The sequence below is a fragment of the Hibiscus syriacus genome, unplaced genomic scaffold (genome assembly GCF_006381635.1).
Source record: "Hibiscus syriacus cultivar Baekdansim isolate YM2019G1 unplaced genomic scaffold, ASM638163v2 tig00110163_pilon, whole genome shotgun sequence".
Taxonomy (NCBI): Eukaryota; Viridiplantae; Streptophyta; class Magnoliopsida; order Malvales; family Malvaceae; genus Hibiscus; species Hibiscus syriacus.
The window spans coordinates 1978621-1999424 of NW_024062610.1; the positions used below are offsets into that span (position 1 = coordinate 1978621).

A 20804-nucleotide genomic window follows, 5' to 3' on the forward strand; every position below is an offset into this window, starting at 1 on the left:
AACACCACAAGCGCTCCACGAAACACCTTCATGATTCCTTTCCGTGTTTCAATCTTGCTTGCATTATTATCCAACAATCCGTAAGATAATAAATTTTTCTTCAGGCCTTTCACGTGCCGCACATCTCGAACAACTTTTGATTATTCCATCGTACATCTTCAATTTGATGGTTCCCACGCCAACGATCTCTAAGGCATGATCATTGCAACTATACACAGATCCTCCTGAGACAGGTTCATAATGATGAAACCATTCTCTTCTTGAGGTCATGTGATATGTTGCTCCCGAATCAATGAGCCATATATCTGCAAATCGTTTTCTTCCTTCCACGATGGTTGACGCTTCACAGCATAGAGCATCTCCATCATCTGAAGTGTTTGTGGTATTGCCTTGTGGATTGGAGTTTTTATTTAGACTCCAACAATCCTTCTTCAAGTGACCCTTCTTTCCACAGTTGTAGCACTTTAAATTCTTCTTGCTCATCGACTTCGATCTACCATGTTTGTGACTGCTGCTTTGGCTACGTTCTGTTGATCTCCATCTCATTGTTGTCAATGTTTCTGCTTGTTGCAGATTTACTTGTCTGTCTTCCTTGTTCTTGCGCCAATTTTCTTCTTGTAGAACAACAGCTGCAACGTCATCGAAGACTAGACTGGTGACATTATTGTTTGTCAATTTGGTGGTGAGTTGATCATACGAATTCGGTAGACTTTGAAGTAGAAGTTTGACACGTTCTTGTTCTCCTAATTTACAGCTTAATGATGTAAGCTGAGAAAATAAAGTGTTCAACGTATTTTAAGTGCTTTATCACTGAAGTAGATTCTGGCATACGGAGAGTGTATAATTTTCTCTTAAGGAAAATTTTATTGTGCATCGATGTGGCCTCGTACAGTTTGGTGAGATGATCCCATATCTCCTTAGCTGTCTTCTTTTCCTCGATGCTTGACAATACTTCCTCTGCCAATGCTAGATGAAAGTTTGTCATAGCATTCCCGTCCATTTCGATCCATTTGTTGTCATCTATGAAATCCACCGGCCTTTCACTGATAGCTGCTAGACAATCGTCTTTCCTCAGGATGGCCTTCATCTTCAATTTCCATAATGAGAAATTTCTCCCATTGAATTTTTCAATATCAAATTTCGTTGTCATAGCTTCTTTTACGGATAGCTCCCACTATTTCACTATCGTGAATAGTTCTCTAGAACCTTCAAAGAATGGGTAATAACTTCTTACTTTCTTATGTTGGGGGATCCACCTTTTGGTGGCAACCACAAAGACAATAAGCAGATATTACACACTCTAATCTGGCTCTGATACCAATTATTGCGGAAGACGACTATCGGATAGAGCAAAATCACAACTAATAATTTGAGAAAATAAAAATGAAGATAAAAGAGACACAAAATTTATGTGAAAAACCCCTAAATTTTATAGGGTAAAAACTACGGGACACGGTAGAAGAATTTCACTATGAGAAAATAGGAATTACAACCTCTATCGATCTACCAAGGAGAAAACAATGATAATTCTCTTTTGATAAAAAAGGAGAAAACAACTCTCAAGAAACTCTCTAAATTCTCTCTAGTATTGGAAGAAAGCTAGAATGCTTTGGGATTGTTTTGAAGCTAAATGAGCTAGGGTATTTATAGTTGAAACCTAAGGACTAATTTATAAATACCCTAAAGTTTAGGGATTAAATTTAGTAATTATCCCTTTATTTTTTCAACAATTTGGTTACCTAATTTTGACTACATTAGCCACCCAAAACCATTTTTCAAGCCGCCCCATTATTATTTGTTTACTTTCAACAATGCTCTGATCGAGGTCTTGTTTTCTTCGATCAAAGGAATGAAATCTTGGATGAACCTCGCTGGCTTTTCTTAGTTGCATCGACTTCAGTGGCCAAGAACTCTTCAACACAGCCTGAACTCCAAAGAATTTACAGAAACAAATAAATAAAACGGGAAATCAAAATCTCAGAGGAAAAATGAATCACGTCCAATCAAAAGAACAAGAATAATGTTCAGAGAAAAAAGATTAACAGGGATCCAATCATTATCAGCCACGTTAGATCGTCTGGCAAAAGTAAGTATTAGGGAAATTGATGGATGGTTTTGGGAGCTTGTCGCGTAGCAAAATGAGACCATGCGTTTTGAGTTCATAGAAGTAGGGAGGGCTAGAGCTGGGTATATGGGCTAAGGCCCGTAGGCTACCCGTTTAACCCGCGATCCGTGTGGGTTTCGGGCCTCAAAAATTGAAGATCATTTAAATTGCGGGCTTTTTAACCCGGACCGTTAAACCCACATGTTTAATGGGTATAACCGCGGGCTACCCGCGAAACCCACTAAAGCCCTCTTAATTTAAAATTTATAAAATTTTAGAGAAAATAAACTTAAAGAATTTTATAGAAAAAGAAAATAAATTACCTATAAATATGATGTTACTTATAACTATTGTAGTTCTTAAATTTATTAGGGCGTTTGTCATAATTCTACCGCTGCTTGATATTTTTTTCTCATTTAAATATACATAATTAATGTATCAAATTATTCTTCATTTTAAAAAATAAAAATTAAAAAAATTATATAGTATTTTAGTCTTATAAAATTTACATCATTATCACTTTGGTATTTAAAGATTTTTTTTATTTAATTTTGACATTTTTTTTCATGAAGTATGTTATCTATTTCGTTCTTTAATTATAAAAGTCACGTGATATTCTAATAATATATCACATGACACGTAATATTTGAATTAAAAATAAGAAAGAAAAGTAAAAGAAAAAATTGAAAACATATTTTTCAACTTTTAAATGCTTTTACAAAATAAATATATTTTAACAAATTAATGACTTATATTTTATCAATTTTAGTATAATTGTATCTTTTAAATTTACTCTTATACTGTAAATATTTTATTTTATATTTTCATATTATGTTTTAGTCTTTCTTTAAAGTATCCATAAAATACAATTATTAAGACTACTTGACAACTTTTTTGTTAGATTTGTATAATGTTTGACTTTGTTGAATTTTTATGTTTGAATTTCTGCTTGCAGACACTTCTGTGTCTTCATATTATAGCCTTGAATAATCGTGTTTTATAAAATTATAATGTGATTATTGTTTTATATTTTTCAATTTGGTGATATAAATGAATATTGTGTTTTTAATTGAGTTTAAGTAATTATATCATTATATATATATATATATATATATATATATATATATATATATATATATATGATTAAAAAATTAAAATATTATTTTATAATCATTTCTGGTTATTAAAATAAAATTTAAATATTATTTATTATTTTGACGGTGCTACCTTCATTTTCAAGTTGCTTAATCATTTTTAAAGGTGTAGTAAGTTAAAACATTATTTTTTATTGCATTTACAACATTTAAAATTAGTTTTATTAAACGGGGCGCGGGTAAGCCCGTTTAGCCAGCGGGTTAAATGGATGGGTCGCGGGCCTTAAAATTCAAAACTGTTTATGAATGTGAGCTTTTTAAACCGCTCTGTTTAAGCCCGCACCGTCAAAACCCGCGGGCTAAACGGGCGGGTAGCCCGTATACCCACCTCTAGGGAGGGCACGGGACACCCGAACTCAATGGGTTTCAACCGACCATACTTAATATGTCGAATTTTTTTGAAAAAGAATCGAGTTCAGGTCAAGTCAAGTCTGATTTTTTTTAAAGGTTGTGTTCGGGTATGGTCGGGTCGGATTGGGTTTAGGATAAAAAATATCCGATTTTAAAAAAATTATAATTTCACCTTATATATTTAGATATAATTACAATAATACCCTCTATATATTATTTTCTCACAATAATAATATATATTATTTCGGATTGGATTCAATTAAGATGAAGAGTGTATATTTTTAGAGTTGGGTCGAGTGAAGTGAATGATATATAATTTTCGATCAAGATCGGAACCGAACCGATCCCTACATATAACACAATAATGTTACCAGAGAAACAAAATGCCCCTGGATTTCCTTGGAATTTTCTTCTTCTCTCTAATTTTCTCACGCTTTAGGTTTGTTATGTCATCCATGTTTTAAATAAATACCATCCGCTAAGCATTCCTTCCTAACGTGGGGGGTTTGCACAGCAATTTGCAGTTGAAAACTTGAAATATAGCAATAGCAGCAAATCAGATACTTCCATTCTTTTATAAAATCGGAATTTGTATTTGTAAATTTTATTTTGAAATCCTCTTGTTATTATTAATTTCGAGTATTATTATTCGAATTTAAATTTGAGTTATTACATTATTATTTGAATAGCGAAGTTGACTAAAATGTGCATTCAGTATTGGTTTTAGTTTTTTTTCCTATAAACTAATTTGAGTTTTTGTATACTTTAAATTTAATATAATCTGATTTTTTTAGTTTTATGATATCATTACTTAATTTAAATAATATTATCTTTTACGATTTTAATGAAAATTGAATTAATTTTTTAAACATTGGTTTAAAAAGGTGGGTACCAGCTCTCACTTTATCAAATTGGAAAAGTTTTAATTTTATTTAAATAGGTTTAAAAACATTAAACCCTTATCCAATTATTTTGAAAGATTAAATATTTATGTGAATATACTTTAAAAGATTGAATATTTATTTAAACATTTAACCATATTCTTATATATCTGATTAAATTTGGCAATGTGATGGTGTTATATAGAACAGTTGACTGGTTTTGATACTCAATGACAAATTATGTTTCGGAGACCGGAGAGGAACAGTACTCGTTATTGCCCCTACTATAATTTTATATAGGAAATGAAAACAAATTGGTTTGTGGGTATTGGTAGAGTTTAAAAAGGCAGCGAATTGGCGGGTGGATCTTCCAACGATGTGGAAACCTAGAAGGGGACTCGTCCCAAGGGAAATGATCATTTGCTTTATGAAGGGGAAAAAAAACCCATGGAAATGGACAAAGGAAGGACCACGTTTCAAAATGCAAATGGCAAAACAAACTTTGGGGCGGGACCATGCACGGGGCAGAGACTGATTGCATTCATGTAAAGAGTGTTGGGGTGGAACATTCTGGGCCGTGGGCGTATACATACTCGCATAATGACAAATGGGAAAAATATGGCTGCAAATTGTTTTATGACTATATTTTTCAGGACGATACTTTCGAGGAAACCTCGAATTTTCACATGCTTTCAATTACGTTGATCACTAGCGAAAAAGATTATGAAGAAAATACACATTAAGAGTTGTGGGTTATCAGTGTTAAAACTTTAAAATCGTCAGCTTATAGTTAAAAAATGAGCAAATCGCTATGCTGTGTATAAATCAATGTATCCGTTGCAATGGTGGATGACACAAGTTTGGAAAGTAGAACTGTAGAAAAATTAATGGGCCACGCATGCTCATACAAAGCTATTAATGCACAGTTCAGTAAGATGTACTGGTATTATATTTCTTACAGTATGATATTGATTCATTATACTACTTCCATTTCATGGTGTGGTAAATATGGTCAATATGCAATTGGAAAGTAAGATGAACACATCGAATAGAGTACATACATGTTCCTTTACTAGAATGGTTGTTGGTGGTAGTTGTTAATAGTAATGGGCCGTGCATGGGGATCCTGCCCCCGCCCAGTCCTTAATACTCCGAATGCCCAGAGCATTGTTGAAGGAGACCTTTCCATCCACCGTTCTAAAAAGCGCCTCTTTTGCTCTTAACAAACACTCCGCTCTCTCTTTTCATTTTTTTCTCTCTCGAAGAAGCAGTAGCACTTTTTTTTCCCTGTGCCGTGAAAATGGCTATTCTGAAGATGGTGATCGTCGCAGTGGTTGTCATGGAAGCAACCCTCGGAGGGAAAAAGGCTGGAGCACAAGTGCACCATGTAGTCGGAGGTGATCAAGGGTGGGACCCTTCCTCCGACGTGGCATCTTGGTCCTCCGGTAGGAGCTTCAGTGTTGGAGACAAAATCTGTATGCTTTTGCTTTACTCTTCCTTTCCAATTAGCTTAGCATAGCATAGAAACACATACCAGAAACGCTATATATATATGGTACGACCCCATGATACAATAACCAATTTTTGTTAAATTTCGTCGTCTTTTGGTTTGTAAAAAAAATCAAAGCTTCCTACTTTTTGAATGAAAATCACTGCTTTCCTCATGTCTTTCTCTGTTTGATTATGGTTAACTTGAAATGTTGCACAGGGTTCGCCTACTCTGCAGCGGAGGAGAGTATTGCCGAGCTAAATAGCAAGGAAGAATATGAGTCGTGCGATGTGAGCAACCCCCTAAGAATGTACACGGACGGCTTAAATGGCATCCCATTGGATGGGGAAGGGATCCGCTATTTCGTAAGCAGCAAAGCTGAGAGCTGCAAGAACGGTCTAAAGCTACACGTAGAGGTGGGGCCTTTAGGGAACACCGACGCTAAAATGCCCAAAGTCGCAGTGGCTGCCGCCGCGCCGCCCACAACCCCTTCCGGATCAGTCCGGCTTCATGGGAGCTCTGTGTTATTATTGGTCGGGCTTTGGCTTTGCGTTCGCTATATGGCTATTTAATTGTTGCGAGTTGTGACCCGTCTGTCTGCACTATTTAACTTCTTAGGCTAGAGTTTATTATATGAAAATCTACTTTAGTTTTCAAATTATGTATTCGATATACTTGCGACATGGCCCTGTAAAACTTAAAGAACATCATGATGAAAATAACAGTGTGTTAAAGCTAAAGTAGTTTTCTTCAAGTATTTTATGGAATGTAGGACAAAGCATTTGCAACTTCCTTCACAAGTTTGATCCTGCTGCTCCACTCCAATTCTTTGGCTTTAATCCCTTGGGACATCAGCTAGGTTTCCTTTCTCACTATAATCATAAACTAGGAACCTGTGCGGCCCTTAGCAACAAAATCCATAAAATTTGGTGATGTTTTTGTGGCGTATTTCTGTTAACAATCGAATCTCTTTGATAAAACGTCCCATCTGATCTACCGCTCTTCCTCTTCCCCGTCTGGAGAAGATAGTTTTTTGATGGCCAGAACAAATCCTATTCTTAACTTTGCCTTGTACACTCTTCCAGTTCCACCGGACCCCAATACAATATTTTTCAATTATATCTTTGTACACGATCTTCCCATCATAATTCAGAAATGAAGTGGATTTCCCGCTCCCCTTTTTGATACCGTAGTTTCCTTTACCTGCTCATTTTTGCTCTACGGGAGTGTGCGTATAGAATAAACAGAGCTAAAGAAAGTACCATCCCTGATACTTATTGGAGCCTGTGGTTCATTTTATAGGTTTTTGTCTCCACTGATGTGTTACTTCAGGGCTCAAACCTTCAAATTCGCCACATAGGTTTTGTTGTTGCTGAACGCTGATGGGGAAGCATGGCAAAAGAATTCACTGTTTGGAGCGGGTCCTTCCAGGTCATTGAATGAGAAGTAGATCTATGTTAAGCTAGTCATCATACTGGATAAAGAGGGGATTGGACTTGACAGCATATTGTGTGAGATGCCTATCTGTTCCAACATGGTCAACTTTGCAAGCTCTGGAAGTATTGCCGTGTGAGCAAATTTTGACTAAGAACAAGTGACCCCAACAAAGCCATATAATCAAGGTGGAATGAGATAGGTCCCCTGAAGTAGTTCTTCTTCCAGCACAAATTACGTAGCTTTGAGCATTCACCAAGTTGGCCTGGGATTCTCCCATCTAGCTTGTTTTCTGAAAGATCTTGATCGTCAAGACTTGAGAGCTTTCCAATTTCAAGTGCCACCTCATCTGCTAAATGGTTATTGCTCAAATTGAAGAGGTACAGAGAGGTAGTCGGCTCAGCATGCCAAAGTCCTCAGATATTTGGCCACTGATCATATTACCAGCAACTTTTAATTGCTCCAGGTTTCTGCATCCTCCACAGTTAACTGAAAGCAACCCCTCCAATCTGTTGTGGCTTAACTCACAATAACTCAGATTAGGATAAACTCCAAAGTTCTGTTCTAGAGACCCTGAAAGCTGGTTGTAATGGAGTCGAACTCAAACGAGGCTTGTACAGTTCCATAAGCTCTTTGGTACGGGACCTATAAAACTGTTGAACGAAAAAGTTGTGGCTTTGCACATTGACACACTTGTGGCAACCTGAAAAGTTGTTTTCACTCGGAAGTAGTTCTGTCCAAGAAGTGAGGTTTGCTCGTCAACATTTCTTATTTTAAATCTGGATTGTTCAAAACTGGAGATATTAGCAAAAATTAATATTGATTGTTCAAAACTGAAGATATTAGCTAAAATTCCGCCACTAAATCTGTCAAATTTTCGTGTTTATGCTTTGGCCAACTTTCAACTTTAACAGTGAAGGAAACAAGATTACATCATGCAATTATGAAACAACCCCTTTACAAGTTTCACCAAATGGCACAACATGAAGGAAAATTGAAAGCAAAAGCTTAACTTTTTATTAATCCATCCTAAATTAATGTCTAACTGCAACTCAGGTAAAGCAGAACGCTTTTTGATTAACTCTCTCCATTGTATAGATGATTCCTAGTCTCACTCTCACACAGGAGCAAATACAAACAGGAAATGAACTATGGTTACATCTAAAGGTGATTTGACAAACAATGGGCACGAGCAAACTGATTTAACTGTAATTGATTCGTTCGCATGTCATCTACGATTGCCATTCCTAGTCTCACTCTCCAAGTAGCACTTGCTGTCGTTGTCGACAAACTGCAAACAGAGAAAACAGAGTAATGAAACATTTAGTAAGGCTCGTGCGCTGAAAATTGTACAAGTTTCAACTATGGTTTCCTGTCTACAACATGAGATGACCACAAATTTGAATCCCAAAATCCTGTTTCACATGGATCCGGACAACTTATTAATGGGATCTTTATTAGTGTATTAGTTCTTGGACATTAGGGGATCATTGATGTAGCATTGTTCAAGATCTGAATCGATTGTTAAGGGTCATTTCTCTGGAAGTCTGTATGGTGAAAAGATCAATATTGAGTTTTTGCCTGGTGGTGAAAACTGGATTCAAAATAATGATTTCCTCATATATGTGTGTGTGTGTGTCAGAGAGAGAGAGACCATCTGACAAGAAAATCAAGTAACAATAGCAAAATAAGTCATAAGCTTGTTATAATAAAAGCAACACAAACCAGATTCATACTAGCCCTAACAGTTGGACGATTGACAAACCAGATTCATACCCGCTCAAACAGTTGGACGATGGACAAACCAGATTCATACTAACCCAGATCCATTTCGTGCAATTACAGTGTATAGCGGATAACGAAAAAAAAAAATTTATTGTTTATTTTACCTTACTTCTAGCTGAATAAAATCCTCTAGCAAATATCCCAGATGGAGTTGTTTCATCAGATATTTCATGTGTGTAAGGCTCTGCCTGGGGGCTGAAGGTCCCTATCATCTCTTTCGTGCTATCAACTGATACAAGTACAACAATTCATCGAGAAGAACATCAAACCTAAAGTTTATATAAAAGAATATAATTCTTCCATACGAACCACAGGGAAAGATAAAAAGGAATTACCCTTGACACCAGTTTTCCAAACCATATTAGTGTACTTGAGCCCGGACACAATATTGTTGCTCACTTGGAAAGTGAATTGCAGGGTGTATTTGCTACCTTCTTTTAAGGTAAACCACGGGCCTTTAGGCTTTCCGTTATCCGGAATTGGAAGCACCATATCAGGCCTACCAGGTGATTTGATTGCAAAGCTCAGGATCTTAACATCAGGTTCCAGCTTTTCTATACCTTCATAAACAATGGATTCAAATGTCAGGATACAAAGAAGGGGCAACCTTTCTTCTTTTCTTTCTCCTTAGATTTTTAAGTGCTTGCAACAGAGAATGGAAACACGGAGGAGATCAAAGACAACACTAATGCTCTAGAAAGCGCAATTATGCTCTACCGACTATGCAACTTTTGAACTTGCTAGCTGAAATCATTTATTGAACTTCAAGATCAGTTTCCATTCTATAAATACACCATATAAACTTCATCAACCGTCAAAGAAACCATCAAGTTTCAAAGAATAGATCTGTAGAGTATGAGAAGTCAAACCTCCAACGGAGTCGAAATCCACGGACCCAAGAAGTTGTTCCTTCCACCTCCTTAAGCTCTCATCATCCTGAATCCTCAAATTCAAAGAAAATAAAAGATGAGCGCTAAAAGTGAAGCGGGGAAAAAGAACTGAAACTGAAATATGAAGGAAGAGATGGAGCAAACCAACCTAATCCTTTTCGAGTTGTTCTTTAAGGTTAGGGCCCAACTCAATCCCCCTCTCTTCATCGTCATCGTCGTCTTCATCTTCAGGTGGACAAAAAGAACTCTCGCTGGCTTTTCTACTGAACCCAGGGTTATGCCCTTCAACTTTATAACCGTTTGCAGGCATCTTTGATGCTGTTTTTGTCTCTGAAGCTTTACTATCAACAACAGTCCCATCTTTGTCAAACCCCTCTTGGAACTTGGATCCTCACCAACTGACATAGACATCAACATCCCATCAAACAGGTACAAAGAGAAAAGGGGCAAAACTCACTCACCAAGAATATATAATACTAACATAGTTGCCAAAAGCGCAAAATAACAGAAAATAATAGCCAAAAAATACCACTAGGGTCTACGAAGAATCTCAGAAGAAAACAACAAGAGTTGAGGGGAATCCCAATTCAAAACAAAATTATAATAATGGTATTGAAAAGATGGGTCTAAGAATCTCAGAAAGGTAAACAGAAACCAAATAGCAAGGAAAGAACAGGGTAACCCTTCAAACAAGAAAAGACACCAATAAAAACAAAAATAGAGGGAATGGACAGCAAAAGAGGGAGCTGGGTTCGTCGAAGGAATGTTCAAACACTCAAGGAAGCCATTTGGCCATCCGAAAATATGTATATTCGTGAAACGAAACAAAGAGAGAGGGAAAGGTGGCCCGTAAATACGAACGGATGTATGTTCATATTCGTTTATTTAATAAATAAATGAAAACGAACATAAACGAATAATTTTTTTTGTTTATGTTCGTTTATTAAGGAATATAACTTGTTCATGTTCGTTCATTTAATAAATAAACGAATATAAACGAATAATTTTTTTTTGTTCATGCTCGTTTATTAAGGAATATAACTTGTTCATGTTCGTTCATTTAATAAATAAACGAACACGAACATAAACGTTGGAGACCCTACCTTCCATTGTTCTTTTATGAAAAATAATCGACAATGCAAATTAACCAAATTTACAGTGATAAATAGCATAAGAGCTTATTAGTAACGATGAAATGTTTGAAGATATCAAATATTTCGATCGATCTTTTAAAAATATTAAATGATTCACACGACTTTAATTTAAAACTATAACATTTATCTTAGTGGTCCATGATTACATATGACCAATCTTTTTCTATTATGTTATTCTAATAAATTCGTCGGCTAAAAGTTTTGTGACATCAATGTCAGACTTTAGTGAGGTTTGTTAATAATGGTCATTTCCGTTGTCAAAGTAGAAAATTTAACAGCATGAAGATTTCGAACGATACAAATTGGACTACAAGGCAATAACATAGATCCGAAATCCCTTCGATGCTATATATTATAACTGATATTATTGCTAAACCAACATTTAAAATTTTAACGTACTTAAAGTCTACTCCACAACTAAAGGACACAAAAGAACTATGAAAACAAAAGTTCATTGTCAAAGTGTATTTTCTACTTATTAATGAGTTATTCCTGAAAAACCTATTACTTCCGCTATTACACTCTTTTTCATAAATTATATAGAAACATTTGTTTTGTTTTCTTGCAAATTCTATATATTTTTCTCTTTACCGATGCTCGTATACTTCCGATTGTTACATTTATCTTCCCATCTATTTCTAGAAAGAAGTATGATGTTTTCTTTAGTTTTAGATAGAGTTGGTCATCAGAATATTAGATTAATTAATATTTTTAAAATACTTAGAAATTGGTCACCAAAATTGATTTAAGAAGATTGGATTAAACATAAATAAATGAACATAAACAAACATAACTAAACGAACATAACCGAACATTCACGAACGTAAATGAACGAACGAGACCTATGTTCATGTTCGTTCATTTAATTAAACGAACACAAAATCTTATTTATGTTCGTTCATTTAATAAATAAGCCAACATAAACAAATTTTCTGCTGCACGATTCATGAACGATTCGTTGAACGTTCAGTTCATTTACATGCGTGGAGAGATCGTGAATGTCACTCCCGCACTAGCTTCCAAGAAGACCACGATTCAAGAACTGGCTTTTCGATTATAAAAATCTCTTATTTAACAGGACAATGCTGGAGATAAGAGAGATACAGCACTAGAGCCTACATTGCTTAAACTCTTTGTTTAATATATGGATTTTGACCTTTTCTCGGAGACAGATATACTTATTGGAATAAAAAGGGCGGGGGTAAATGTGATTAGAATCGGCGAAGACAGAGACTCTACTTTTACTTTTCTCTGGTAGACTATATAACCTATGCTAACTGCTCTTGACCCTTTGTTTTATTTTACCTCAGACCCAGTTTGAAGTGTTAACACTTTGTGTACTCTGAATCAACTCTTCGAGCCTCAAGTAATGATTCTGAATTTAATGTCGTACTTGCAGATGCCAACCCTCTGGATCAGTCGTCAAAGTCGCTTCACGCAGTTTTAAGACTTCCAATTTCTATGACATTTATTACTGGGGCGAGAGTTCGGAGGAAATTTTGACACGCTTCGAGAATTGTTCTTTTTCAGTACTTTCCATTGTTAAGTCGTACTCTCGTATCACCATTTCAACTTGTTACTGGAAAGATTGATGAATCAGAGATTAATCGGAAGGATTATGCATGACTAACGTGAAAATAAATGTCCCTGCATGGTGTTATTTTTAATATTCTCTGATTCATGGGGGGATCAATTATGCATTGTTCCAGAAAATACCCATTTTTTTAAATTCGTAATAAATTTTAGGCGAACAATCCCTCTGCTGCTGTCTCAACTGCTTTCATCTGAATTTTATAATCGAATATTGATTAGTGATGAGCTGGTTTGTATTGATTGAGAAACCTACTCTGGACGTGAGCAAAACCTGTAAGGAAATAGGTGACACGAGGAACAAATAGGTGATGTCCAAACCTGTAAGGAAAGTTTGAACTGCTGCCCTAGTTTTTCAAAACACTCTTTAGCAGAAACATGCCTACATACTTCCCTCACCAACACATTAGTATATTAAACAAAATTATTGAGTGATTTCAATGGTAAAAGTAAATATCATTTTCTCAAAAAAAAGAAAGAAAAGATTTGAATAGATGCGTCTATAAGATTTGTGCGATCTCAATATATTAAAATAATATATGAACATATATTATTTTATAATCACCGCGTATTAAAAAATAATATATTACAAGAAATAGAAAAAGGTATCATGTTTCAAGTGAGACCATATATATAAATTACTTGAACCAACGAAAGCGATTCATATGAAAATCTTTCGTAAAATAAAAACTTTCGCAACTGTTTTAACTTAATATTCAAGCGACAAATTTGTGATAATTTGATAATAGTAATGATCAATATAACATTTCAAACATAAGTGATTACATTAAAAGGTTATTAATACTTGAATGGCCTTTCCCTGTTTTACCCTTGAAATGACATCAATTCAATGTAAAGAAGTAGGGAGAAAACATAAATCAAGCTCTTTGTTTTGGACGGAGGAGCAAATAGTAGTGATGGCGGCAGATCTGGTGCTGGATACGGCGATCAGAGATTGGGTGCTGATACCTCTATCAGTGGTGATGGTTCTCATTGGTATCCTCCGCTACTTTGTTTCTAAGCTCATGCGCTCCTCTCAGGTTCCCGATCCTAAGATCGTCAAAGAGGGGTATCTCTCCCAGCTCTGTTATATAGAGAGAGAGACGTACATACATAACAAAAATTCGATAAAAATAAATATGTCTCAGCTTCATCGATTCCCCATTTTATATTTCCAGGCAAGTTATTGTTCGGGCTCGGAATTTGCGAGCTGCTGCTAATTTTATCCCTCCCAAGTCCTTTCGCTCACGTAGGGTTTATTTCAGCAAAATGAGGTTAGCCTTTTTCTTCTTCTTCTTCTTTTAAAACTTCTATGACCATAAATTTTACTAGTGATTCCTTCTTTCGAAATTTGACTCTTATTTTCTTCTTCTCTTGTTTAGAAGCTTATTGTGCTGTTAGCCGATTGCACATTAGCAGTAGATAAATAATTATTTTGTTGGGATTGCAACTAATCGATAGACTGTAGATCTGCTAATATTTAGCTTCGCTAAAATCAGTTTAAATTGATGAAAATGATCCATCAAGTGTATGTTCCTTTCCCTCTCAGAAAAGGATAAACTAAAGGTAATTTTGTGGCACTTTGTAGGAAAATGGATTACTGTTTGTCCCCAAGGGGCAGGCTCAAAACGCTTAAGCTCAAATGTTCTCTGACCCATGGCCATGGATATGATGAAGAAAAACCACTCTATGATTATACCTCAGGTATTTTTATGGTGCTTGCTCCTTTGGTTTTCGCTTGCTTTGGTGTAGTTGCTCATGATAGAGAACTGACTTTTTTTTATAAATTTTTTGTTGTCAGACTCTCACTTTTGCTTGGGTCAACTTCTTCTTCTCTGGGTTTGTTGCAGGTCTGGCTCTTTATTACTGGTTTCATTCCAAAATTTTTAAGTATTTCCCCTTTCATGCTACATTTGAGATTGAATTTGCTGATCTATTTACAAAATTGATTTAATGCATCTGATGTACTGAAGTTGCCAAAGTTAACACCTTTCTTATTAGATGGATCTTTACCATTTTCTTTCTTTCTGCATGGTGATGACATAATCTTTTGTTGTGCATAATCAAAGTCTAACTTAACTGATCACGTAGTGTTATTGAGCTTTTTATTTATTGTTATTGTTGTTCTGTTGGTAAATGATAATGTGGTTATCTTTTCTATTTGCTTTCTCGTTTGCAGCCAAAATACCCTTCCCATTGACTCAAAGGTTCAGATCAATGTTACAGAATGGAATTGACCTTAGCACAGTTGATGTGAGCTACGTTAGTAGCCGCTCATGGTAATGGTCTTATTTTATATGCAAGAAGCTTTTCATAAATGTCCTTGTAATTGGTTTTTCTCTCTGATCTCTTCTGTTGTTGAGAAATTTTCTTGACTAAGTATTACACCAATTATTAACAAATTCTTTAATGTCCAGGTATTTCCTCAATTTGTTTGGTTTGAGGGGTTTAGTTAGTCTGATTCTAGGAGAGGAAAATGGTTAGTATTGGATCACAAACTTCCTATCATGTTTTATATTAGATAGCAATTGATAGTTTCTTCGGTTCTTGGATTTATCATCTATTGTAGGCTTCGTTACAAAAGTTGTAGTTTTATTTGTTATTATCATTATTATTTTTGCAGCAACGGATGATACACAGCGTATGATGCAGATGAGTGGATTTGGCTTTGATCCATCAAAGGTATCAATTCAATTGTTTCGCATGGTCTTATATTAGTCAAAATCCTGTTATTTATGTCTTTAATGGAGATTATTTTTTTTAAGTGGCATGTATAGGAACCAAATTAAAATTTTTATTTTACTAACACTCAAGTCTTAGTCTAGTTTAAATCCTTTTGCAATACTTAAGTTTATTAGGGTTGTTGTGGCAGATGAGCTTAGGACGATGCCTTAAAAGGTATTGAATAGGGAATTTTGAATAATAGTTACAGGTTTCAGCCTCAGAGTTTGAACAACTTGTCTTCCAAAGAGTCCTTGAGCTTAGAATTTGATTGGTCCTACAGGTAACAAAGGTGTGCTACCTTTTATTAATACACTTATGGGTTATGACAAGTTCTCTACTCATTCCCAAATCATTTTGTTGATGTTACATTTCTTGAGCATGTAACTTGTATAATGTTTGCCCCACTATCTTGGAGGCAGGGAGATGTTTGATAATGTATCCATATATATATATATATATTGTGGATAAGCTTTGTGTTTGTATTATATCCAAAAATTAAGCAGTGAATTGCTACAAGTAAGAACAAGTAAAGAATCTGTACGTGCCCCTTTACAACCAATTAAGTTATACCACAAGCTAAACATAGTTGTCTATTTACAATATCCATCTTTTTTTATTTACCAAGAGTTCTTTATTTATATATCTCTTAAGAGAATGGCTTGTGGAATATATATTAGATTCATCCTTACATGTAGGAGAGACATGGCTGTTAAGCGTTTTAGCAAAAGGGAAAAACGATTGCTGTTGCCGTCGGCTGGCCAGTTTGTTTATGATTTGGTCTTGTCCGCAATACTTGCTTGTCAATTAGAAAAATTGTTTAGAGAGGGAATTTGGCATTCCATTCCCATGATGATGGACCCAATACTGCACCAGCAGTGTGCTACCTGTTATTGTGCTGCCACAATCTTTTGTGCTTTTATTTTCTGTGCAGCTTGGGCTGCCCGATTCATATAGGTTTGTGCTGATGTGCATGCGGGTCAGGCTTTTCATCATATCCATGTTCTATTGCTTCATTAGAAAATCATGTTTGGCTCTCTTTCAGGCATTATTGTGAATGACCTAACTTTTAGGCTAGAGCTTAGTTTTTTCCTCCACGGCTTTAGTAACTGCCCATGATTTTGGAGTTTGATATTTACCTGTTTAGAATCTTTGTGGTAGGAGGAATTTCAGCCAATGCTTTTATCAGCATCACCAGGTTGTGTCCCTCTTTCATTTTGCTTTGCTTTGGGGTCAAATCAATAGCGAAAAAATGATTATAACTACATGCAACTTTTAGTTCAATGAAAATGAACCAAACTGCTTGGGAGGCATTGCCTTCATTTGATTGATATATGGTTTAAATTTATAAAGCATCCTGTAAAGAAATTCAGAATAAAAAGGATTTTGATTTATTTCTCAACTTTTCCTGCCACCTAATCCTTTGATTATCATTCTTATTAGAGCCTGGGTGCTGAGAAAGATGGTCTTGACATTGTCCAACATGAGTGGGCACTCCCCAAGTTTGAGCATCGAGCTGAAGCAGTGTTGAAAAAACTCATCAGGTGAACACCTTTGGAACATATAAAACAGTCGTCAGAAGAGGTTGGTTTGAGGTGAAGTTTTCCTAAAAGATGAAATACCTTTAGAAACCATGTTCTAGGCTTAGACTCAAGAAAAACTTGCACCACAATTTTTTATGCCTTTGTCCACTGACTCAGTTTCCTGTGAGATTATAACTAAAGAACTAATAACCGTCATCATGTTGTCCGAATTCTTTTAAGAACCAAATCATTATTGTTGCATTCGGCTGACTTTATACCGGTGATCCGAAACTTTAGATACTTAATAATATGATTATCTTGTTGGCCCATACCAGGTAAAAATGATCAGCTCGTTGCCAGCAGAAACCTTTAACAGGCCTCGGTTATTATTTGTTTGCAGCAAGCAAAAGCAATTTCATTTCACTGCCATTAACGTTTGAGCATCGGTCCTGTTGATGGCCACTCCTCGTGGCTTTCTGAAAGCAACAGCCCAGAGGCCACATAAAGACCGAACATTTTCATTGAGTAGCGTAAAAACCAAATTTAATCATTCACGTAATCAAACCCGAATAATGGAGTGATCAAATATAGATTGATTGACTACACTAGCTGACGGCACAAGCTTGTTTGATGAATTCAAGTTTAACTAATTTTTTGACTGCTATTTGTTTTGGTTAATAGCTAATGTTATTAATACTGGCGTAATAAAGTGGAAGATGCTGGTGGTCCTAGCAGTTAGGCCTAACTAGGGCTGTAAATGAGACGAGACAGATCGCGAGCTACTCGAGATCGATTCGATCAAGGTTCGATAAATACTCGAATCGAATGGACTCGACTCGAGTTCTTAACGAGTCTAAACGAGCTACTCGATATTCGACTCGAAAAGCTCGTGAGCAGCTCGAAAAAATGTTATATTATAATTTTAGATTTTTTAAATTACATTATTAAAAATACACTATTGATAATTATAAAAATTTAAAAATATATTAAAAATTATATAATACAACTATCTTCAAATTTTAATTAATGTCTTTGCAATAAACCTTAAACTATAAACCATAAATCATAAACTATATACCTTAAACCTTAAATCTAAATCTGATTATGTGATAGAAGTTAAGTTATGCACATGAAGGTAACATACAAATTATGCAAAATGATGTTATGTGACTGTTAAATAAATAAATCGCATATTTATACATAAATATATCAACATAAAAAATAAATATACACAACTAATTAAAGAAAAAAATCCTAAACAGAGACTAAATCAAGATAAATCTAGTGGTGAGGACTAATTTAAGCTAAATATACTAACTTTAGAATGATGATTAAATTCATGTAAATGTAAAATTAAACTTACAAAATTAGAATTAAACCAATGACTTAAATACAAAATGCGCATAAACTATAGGGTCTTATATGCAATTGATCATATTCGGTTTAAGCTAAAATAATATGGAAAATAACATAAATGACACCTGAACATTTAAAACAAATAAGAAAATTTAAACAAATGTGATTGAAATACAAACTGAATTCTCTTTTCTTCATTTTCATGAAGGGATGTCAGCTTCATATCTTTTAGAAAGCCCTGGAACCAATAACTATACCATCAACTTGCCAACTTCTGACATGAACGAGTGAGAATTTTCCTCTCTTGTTTGAAACTATGGTTTCGTTGCCAGGATTTCAAATCTTAAGCTACTTGATGTAAATGAGTTTTACGTGCAGGGGTTATGAGGTGAGGGAGGCATTAAGGGCACAGATGGAAGTACAGAGTAAATTACATTTGCAAGTTGAGGTAATCTTTTTCTTCCTTTTGTAGTTATTTCCTTGTTATGAATGTAGCTATGAAGTAACTAAAAGTGTTGCAGTGCATATTAAATGTTTCTGGGGTCTTGTCCAATTCCATAGTTTCTCTGATATGGAGAAACTTGTTATGAGGCTTATATAATTGATTGATTGTAGGAAAACCCTACTCAATATGTTTGATAGAACCCTCCAGATCAGAGTGTGAAGACCATCGTCAAGCTGGCTAATGTTATTATGTGTCCTATATAGGCTGAAAAACACTTGCAGATTTGCTAGGATGCTTGCTGATCATTTTATTCGGAAGTGTTGAAGTTATCAAAACAGATAACCTGGACGTTGGTAATAAGATGCTGAGAAATTATTCAGTGGATCCACTTGGATTTTACTCTGCCCAATCTGCTGAGGTCGTGAATGCATGTGGCCAAGAAGAAGATATGCCAACTGGTCTGCTTTTTCAGAGGGTTGATGGTTCTACCGAAAGCTGCCTTACTTCACAGGAGAGTCCAGGAGGATTGACAATGGAAGGATCTCTTGTTGGAGGGAAGAAAAAGATGCTTAACTTGGAGGGAACAACATGATATGTGATTTGGAGTGATGCGGTTGAAAAAAGAACACATGGGGAATTGTATGGAGAAGACATTCAGATCAAAGCAGCAAGTGGAAGAAAGAATAAATAGAAGAGATTCGTGAAGCTAAGGAAAATGGAGGAAAAGGCAGCATGAAGGTGAAGATGGTGCTTTACAAAAGAGTTGCTGAGCTGTTTGAAAGTAGTTAATATCCCACATCGGCGGTTCTTGGAGAATAAAGGGTAAAGAGAGTCTATAAAAGAAGATGGGTTTCAACAATTAAAAACTAACCCGTTTCGAGCTTCAAATGAGCTCAAAGTTGAGCTTGAATCGAGCTCAAAATTGAGCTTGAGTCTTGAGTTTTGGTTGAGCTCTTGATTTTTTTTTGAATTCGAGCCTTTTTGAGTTTGAGTCGACTTTTAATATTATTTTTTGAGTTTGAGTTGAGTTTAAAAATTTTAGGTTTGCGAGTTTTCAAGTCGAGTCGAGCTTATATATAAAGCTTTCGAGTTAGAGTCGAGTTTGGTAATACTCGAGCTCTACTTGGCTCGTTTACACCCCTAGGCCCAGCATTGAATTAGAGGGGATGCATGTGAATATACTGAAGGTGGAAATGGAAGTTTTTCTTCTTCTTTGCATGTGAAAATGGAAGAAAGGAAATTAAGGAAGGTTTTCTTTTTATTTAATCAAACTAAATCTATGCCATAATTTATAGAAATTACTCATTTTACTTATTTATTTTTAAATTACATTTATAATTAATGACATTATAAGAATTCTTTTTGAAATTAGTAGTTATTTAAGTAATTATTATTTTAACAAATCTAATAAACATTGATAAAGTAATAAAAAATATTTAACTAGCTTTTTACCATTAAAATTAAAACAATTATAGACATATATTTTAATTTTAGTTTAATTTTATATATACGAAATTAATATTGATTTCAATATGCAAATTTAAGAAATAAATACATCAATTATAATTGAATGTTGGATAAATACAAGCATTTGTATATATAATTTGTAAATTTAAAATAGTACAATATTAATAACCATAATAAAAAATTAAATTAAATTAAATTAAAATTTTCTATTGTGGGTCTTATCCTTATCTATGAAGCAATATAAAAGCATTGTTTATGCTTTTCGTCTGGACTTCTAAATATTATAGTTAAAATACTTAATTAATTTGGGAAAGTTTAAGGGTAATTTTTTTTAACAATGACAACTAAATTTTATTAATATAATGAATAAAAATTATATCACATCAGAATAAAGAGATAAATTTAGAGATAATAATCATCTAAATACTCAAACAAAAGTAAATAATAAACTTTAAAATAC

The 20804-nt window shown here is 34.8% G+C and overlaps 1 protein-coding gene and 3 pseudogenes across 1 annotated transcript; 3 read left to right on the plus strand and 1 right to left on the minus strand.

Annotated features, from left to right (window-relative positions):
* The first annotated feature begins 5701 nt into the window (after positions 1-5701).
* Positions 5702-6686, plus strand: LOC120216734 (mavicyanin-like). The gene is made up of 2 exons (XM_039214083.1): positions 5702-5965; positions 6199-6686. The coding sequence occupies exons 1-2, from the start codon at positions 5791-5793 to the stop codon at positions 6549-6551; spliced, it is 528 nt and encodes a 175-aa protein (XP_039070014.1). The 5' UTR covers positions 5702-5790; the 3' UTR covers positions 6552-6686.
* Positions 6687-8448: 1762 nt separating this feature from the next.
* On the minus strand, positions 8449-10827 carry LOC120216733 (annotated as a pseudogene).
* Positions 10828-13723: 2896 nt separating this feature from the next.
* LOC120216736 lies at positions 13724-17407 on the plus strand (annotated as a pseudogene).
* A 124-nt stretch (positions 17408-17531) lies between these two features.
* LOC120216803 lies at positions 17532-19568 on the plus strand (annotated as a pseudogene).
* Positions 19569-20804: the final 1236 nt, after the last annotated feature.

Excerpts from the sequence above, each read along its gene's own strand:
- LOC120216734 (XM_039214083.1), top strand. The coding sequence starts at position 5,791 with ATGGCTATTCTGAAGATGGTGATCGTCGCAGTGGTTGTCATGGAAGCA. Across the intron at positions 5,966-6,198 it reads CAGTGTTGGAGACAAAATCT|GGTTCGCCTACTCTGCAGCG; the intron begins GTATGCTTTTGC and ends AATGTTGCACAG.